At 46.5% G+C, this 6,812-nt stretch overlaps 1 protein-coding gene across 1 annotated transcript in view; it reads left to right on the top strand.

Moving 5' to 3' along the window:
• Window positions 1–475: 475 nt before the first annotated feature.
• Window positions 476–6,812, top strand: part of LOC115184965 (disintegrin and metalloproteinase domain-containing protein 12-like) — a gene marked incomplete at its 5' end in the record, with an annotated part of 34,011 nt that continues 27,674 nt past the window's right edge. Inside the window, 3 exons of the mRNA XM_029745544.1 lie at window positions 476–671; window positions 2,054–2,162; window positions 4,626–4,824. Of these exons, the coding sequence (XP_029601404.1) occupies window positions 476–671; window positions 2,054–2,162; window positions 4,626–4,824 (504 nt within the window). The remainder of the gene's footprint in view (window positions 672–2,053; window positions 2,163–4,625; window positions 4,825–6,812) is intronic.

Genomic DNA, 6,812 nt, shown 5'->3' on the forward strand with positions numbered 1-6,812 from the left:
GTAGCTAGGCTAGTTGTTTCATACTCTATAATCATATGTAGTAGCTAGGCTAGTTGTTTGATACTCTATAATCATATGTAGTAGCTAGGCTAGTTGTTTGATACTCTATAATCATATGTAGTAGCTAGGCTAGTTGTTTGATCCTCTATAATCATATGTAGTAGCTAGGCTAGTTGTTTCATACTCTATAATCATATGTAGTAGCTAGGCTAGTTGTTTGATACTCTATAATCATATGTAGTAGCTAGGCTAGTTGTTTCATACTCTATAATCATATGTAGTAGCTAGGCTAGTTGTTTGAGCCTCTATAATCATATGTATTGGGTAGGGTTAGTAGTAGGTAAGCTGAGTAGTCTGTTCTCTTCTGTTTCTCTTAGACTTCAGACCTCCATGCATCGCAAGGCCTTACCTCCTTATCTGTCTGTCTGTCTGTCTGCCCGTGTGCCTGTCTATCTGCCTGCCTACCTGTCTGTAGCTGAAACCAGCTGGCACCCCGTGCAGGGATTCGAGTAACTCATGTGACCTGCCAGAGTTCTGTACCGGCGCCAACCCCCATTGCCCTGCTAATGTGTACCTGCATGACGGGCACGCCTGCCACAACGTGGACGGACACTGTTACAATGGGATCTGCCAGACACACGAGCAGCAGTGCATCACTCTCTGGGGCCAGGGTGAGTACAGAACAGGGGCGATCACTCTCTGGGGCCAGGGTGAGTACAGAACAGGGGTGTTCACTCTCTGGGGCCAGGGTGAGTACAGAACAGGGGTGATCACTCTCTGGGGCCAGGGTGAGTACAGAACAGGGGCGATCACTCTCTGGGGCCAGGGTGACTACAGAACAGGGGTGTTCACTCTCTGGGGCCAGGGTGAGTACAGAACAGGGACGATCACTCTTTGGGGCCAGGGTGAGTACAGAACAGGGACGATCACTCTCTGGGGCCAGGGTGAGTACAGAACAGGGGCGATCACTCTCTGGGGCCAGGGTGAGTACAGAACAGGGGCGATCACTCTCTGGGGCCAGGGTGAGTACAGAACAGGGGTGTTCACTCTCTGGGGCCAGGGTGAGTACAGAACAGGGGCGATCACTCTCTGGGGCCAGGGTGAGTATAGAACAGGGGTGATCACTCTCTGGGGCCAGGGTGAGTACAGAACAGGGGTGATCACTCTCTGGGGCCAGGGTGACTACAGAACAGGGGCGATCACTCTCTGGGGCCAGGGTGAGTACAGAACAGGGGTGATCACTCTCTGGGGCCAGGGTGAGTACAGAACAGGGGCGATCACTCTCTGGGGCCAGGGTGAGTACAGAACAGGGGTGATCACTCTCTGGGGCCAGGGTGAGTACAGAACAGGGGTGATCACTCTCTGGGGCCAGGGTGAGTACAGAACAGGGACGATCACTCTCTGGGGCCAGGGTGAGTATAGAACAGGGGTGATCCCTCTCTGGGGCCAGGGTGAGTACAGAACAGGGGTGATCACTCTCTGGGGCCAGGGTGAGTACAGAACAGGGGTGATCACTCTCTGGGGCCAGGGTGAGTACAGAACAGGGGCGATCACTCTCTGGGGCCAGGGTGAGTACAGAACAGGGGTGATCACTCTCTGGGGCCAGGGTGAGTACAGAACAGGGGTGATCACTCTCTGGGGCCAGGGTGAGTACAGAACAGGGGCGATCACTCTCTGGGGCCAGGGTGAGTACAGAACAGGGGTGATCACTCTCTGGGGCCAGGGTGAGTACAGAACAGGGACGATCACTCTCTGGGGCCAGGGTGAGTACAGAACAGGGGCGATCACTCTCTGGGGCCAGGGTGAGTACAGAACAGGGGCGATCACTCTCTGGGGCCAGGGTGAGTACAGAACAGGGGCGATCACTCTCTGGGGCCAGGGTGACTACAGAACAGGGGCGATCACTCTCTGGAGCCTCGAATCTGCTCCTCACCGATGGGTTTGAGAAGGAGGTGAGGAGGACGTGAGGAAACCAACAGAAAGAGGAAATCAGATAAAACCGAGAAGTTCCAGTCTGTCTCTGATGTTATATGTCCCCATGTGTGCCTGATAGGAGCCAAGCCGGCCCCAGGGATCTGCTTTGAGAGAGTCAACTCGGCTGGAGATCCCTATGGGAACTGTGGGAAGGACTCCAAGGGATCCTTTGCCAAGTGTGAAGCTTTGTAAGACGACATACTAGTACACATATCCATTGTCTCTGAGCGTGTGCTGGGTAGCAAAACATTTTTTTTTTAAATAAAATGTGAAAAGAGACCCCCCCCTTTGCATTTTATCTATACTACAATGTGATTGGTTTGTTTGACCACGTTATCGTTACCACTCAGGTCTTTATCAGGTGTGTGAGTGGTCGAAACGTAGTCAAATAAACCCGATCGCATTGGTGCGTGGGGCATAGAATTACCAGGATGTACAGCTTTCAAAGGGTAACCACGACAACAACAGAAGACAAAAGGGAGGAGAGTTTTGGTCTTCTAATGAAGACGTGATGTCATAGTCTAGGCTTTATTGAAACTGTTGAAATATTTTAATTAGCATAAAAAATGGGGGTGGGGGGGTGGGGGGGGGTTGTTCTTTTTAACGATCCCCTTTAATTGTCTTTAGATGGCAGAGACATTATTGGGTGTGTCCCAAATGGAATCCTATTTCCTGTATAGTGCACTTCTCTTTACCAGTGCCCAGTAGCCCCTGCTCAAAAAGCAGTGCACTAAACAGGGGATAGGGTGCTATTCTGGGATGTTGACCTGAATCATTCATCAACAGTCTCTTAATTGACTTAATTGCAGCAATGACAGAGAACTGGATATGACTGGGATTGACTGAGACCCTTTTACAATGAAAAACAAAGGGCTTTCACACAGCCACTCTGTCTAATGTAGGACCTGGCTAATGTAGGACCTGGCTAGAGCCACACATTCTGTCTAATGTAGGACCTGGCTAATGTAGGACCTGGCTAATGTAGGACCTGGCTAATGTAGGACCTGGCTAATGTAGGACCTGGCTAATGCAGGACCTGTCTAATGTAGGACCTGGCTAATGTAGGACCTGGCTAATGTAGGACCTGGCTAATGTAGGACCTGGCTAATGTAGGACCTGGCTAGAGCCACACATTCTGTCTAATGTAGGACCTGTCTAATGTAGGACCTGGCTAGAGCCACACTTTCTGTCTAATGTAGGACCTGGCTAATGTAGGACCTGTCTAATGTTGGACCTGGCTAATGTAGGACCTGGCTAATGTAGAACCTGGCTAATGTAGGACCTGGCTAATGTAGGACCTGGCTAATGTAGGACCTGTCTAATGTAGGACCTGGCTAATGTAGGACCTGGCTAGAGCCACTCTTTCTGTCTAATGTAGGACCTGTCTAATGTCGGACCTGGCTAATGTAGGACCTGGCTAATGTAGGACCTGGCTAATGTAGGACCTGGCTAATGCAGGACCTGGCCAGAGCCAATCTTTCTGTCTAATGTAGGACCTGGCTAATGTAGGACCTGGCTAATGTAGGACCTGTCTAATGTAGGACCTGGCTAATGTAGGACCTGTCTAATGTAGGACCTGGCTAATGTAGGACCTGGCTAATGTAGGACCTGGCTAATGTAGGACCTGGCTAGAGCCACTCTTTCTGTCTAATGTAGGACCTGTCTAATGTAGGACCTGGCTAATGTAGGACCTGGCTAATGTAGGACCTGGCTAATGTAGGACCTGGCTAGAGCCACTCTTTCTGTCTAATGTAGGACCTGTCTAATGTAGGACCTGGCTAGAGCCACTCTTTCTGTCTGATTCTCTGCTGATATGAATTTCACTGGATCTGGGGGTTAAACAACACACAACAGAACCTAAACTGGGGTTGAAAAGAGTCCTAACAACACAACAGAACCTAAACTGGGGTTGAAAAGAGTCCTAACAACACATCAGAACCTAAACTGGGGTTGAAAAGAGTCCTAACAACACAACAGAACCTAAACTGGGGTTGAAAAGAGTCCTAACAACACAACAGAACCTAAACTGGGGTTGAAAAGAGTCCTAACAACACATCAGAACCTAAACTGGGGTTGAAAAGAGTCCTAACAACACAACAGAACCTAAACTGGGGTTGAAAAGAGTCCTAACAACACAACAGAACCTAAACGGGGGTTGAAAAGAGTCCTAACAACACAACAGAACCTAAACTGGGGTTGAAAAGAGTCCTGACAACACAACAGAACCTAAACTGGGGTTTGAAAAGAGTCCTAACAACACAACAGAATCTAAACTGTGTAGCGGTTACTTTAGTTCAGGGGCGTCAAACTCAATTCTGCGGCGTCTGCAGGTTTTTCGCTCCTCCATTGTACTTGATTGATCAATTAAGGTCATTGATTAGTTTAGGAACTCCCCTCACCTGGTTGTCTTGGTTTTAATTTGATACAAATTGAAAGGAAATAACTAAATGACCAGCAGACATGCAGCCCTCCAGGAAATCAGTTTGACACCACTGATGTAGATGGTTGGAGAGAAAGTTAAGTTATTTAACAGCTAAGACTAAAGCTACAGTAACAATGAAATATCATTCAGGTGAATTCCTTTTAGTTGTTTTTTTTCTAATCTATTGATTAAAGGGATGTTGTTTTTGTTTTGTTGTTGTTGTTTACAGAGATGCTAAGTGTGGCAAAATACAGTGTCAAGGAGGAGCCAACCGGCCAATAATAGGCACCAATGCTGTCTCCATAGAAACCAACATCCCCCTCCAAGAGGGGGGCCGGATCCTGTGCCGGGGGACCCATGTCTACCTGGGGGACGACATGCCCGACCCCGGCCTCGTCATGTCGGGCACCAAGTGTGGCGATGCCATGGTGAGAACTCAACACTGTTACCCTGTTCATACCACTGGGCCGTCGGACCATCCGAGAGAGAGTGCTGTTGTTGTTGTTGTTGTTTACAGAGATCAACTGTAAACAACATCTGGTTACGTGTCCACAATAGTAGCTCGAACTGTGCAGGAAAGGACAATGGGAAAAGAAAATATCTGAGTCAGCATTGTATGGTTTGGGTCAGCATTGTATGGTTTGGGTCAGCATTGTATGGTTTGGGTCAGCATTGTATGGTTTGGGTCAGCATTGTATGGTTTGGGTCAGCATTGTATGGTTTTGGTCAGCATTGTGTGATTTGGGTCGGCATTGAACGTTTTGGGTAAGCATTGTACGGTTTGGGTCAGCATTGTATGGTTTGGATCAACATTGTATGATTTGGGTCAGCATTGAACGTTTTGGGTCAGCATTGTATGGTTTGGGTCAGCATTGTACGGTTTGGGTCAGCATTGGACGTTTTGGGTCAGCATTGTACGGTTTGGGTCAGCATTGTACAATTTGGGTCAGCATTGAACGTTTTGTGTCAGCATTGTACGTTTTGGGTCAGCATTGTACGATTTGGGTCAGCATTGTAGGTTTTGGGTCAGCATTGTACGTTTTGGGTCAGCATTATATGTTTTGGGTCAGCATTGTACAGTTTGGCTCAGCATGATAGTGTGAAAAGGGTGCTTTAATTACACTTGCATTTACATTTAAATATATGGCTCTGAACTAGCCAATAGAGTCCAATTGATGTGTGACATTAGTTACAGCCAGTTTAGTTTTACGAAGGCCTTTTTTCTAGCCCTAAACACTGGGCAGTGACAGTGGAAAACAACAGTGGTGACATCAGTGTAGTATGACTAAGATGTGGGTTAGGCTGTTCTAAGGCGAGTCTGTGGGTCTCAGTCCAGGACGGCGGACATGTCAGTAAAGAGAATATTCCACAGAGCTGTGGTTAGCTGAGGTTTATCACAAATCATGTTATTGAAGTGTACTGATCATCATCAATCCCATCCGTTTGAGATGCCGTGTAAGCTCATAATGTTAAGTCTGTCTGTCTGTCTGTCTGTCTGTCTGTCTGTCTGTCTGTCTGTCTGTCTGTCTGTCTGTCTGTCTGTCTGTCTGTCTGTCTGTCTGTCTGTCTGTCTGTCTGTGCCTCTCTCTCTCTCTCTCTCTCTCTCTCTCAATTTAATTTCAATTTAAGGTTTATTGTCATGGGAAACATATGTTTACGTTGCCAAAGCAAGTGAAATAGATAATAAACAAAAGTGAAATAAACAATAAAAATGAACAGTAAACATTACACTCACAAAAGTTCCAAAAGAATAAAGACATTACAAATGTCATATTATGTCTATATACAGTGTTGTAACGATGTGCCAATAATTAAAGTACAAAAGGGAAAATAAATCAACATAAATATAGGTTGTATTTACAATGGTGTTTGTTTTTCACCGTTTGCCCTTTTTTCACAAATCTTGCTGCTTGTATAGCAGACCCTCGTGCCAAATTGAGTCAAAAGCTTTTTGGAAATCAACAAAGCATGAGAAGACTTTGCCTTTGTTTTGTTTTGTTTTGTTTGTTTGCCAATTAGGGTGTGCAGGGTGAATACGTGGTCTGTCATACGGTAATTTGGTAAAAAGCCAATGTGATATTTGCTCAGTACATTGTTTTCACTGAGGAAATGTAGGAGTCTGCTGTTAATGATAATGCAGAGGATTTTCACCAAGGTTGCTGTTGACGCATATCCCACGGTAGTTACTGGGGTCAAATTTGGCTCCACTTTTGTGGATTGGGGTGATCAGTCCTTGGTTCCAAATATTGGGGAAGATGCCAGAGCTGAGGATGATGTTAAAGAGATTATGTATAACCAATTGGTAATTGTGGTCTGTATATTTTATCATTTCATTTAGGATACCATCAACCCCACAGGTATTTTTAGGTTGGAGGGTTTGTAGTTTGTCCTGTAGTTCATTCAAGGTAATTGGAGA

The sequence above is a fragment of the Salmo trutta genome, unplaced genomic scaffold (assembly GCF_901001165.1).
Source record: "Salmo trutta unplaced genomic scaffold, fSalTru1.1, whole genome shotgun sequence".
Lineage (NCBI taxonomy): Eukaryota > Metazoa > Chordata > Actinopteri > Salmoniformes > Salmonidae > Salmo > Salmo trutta.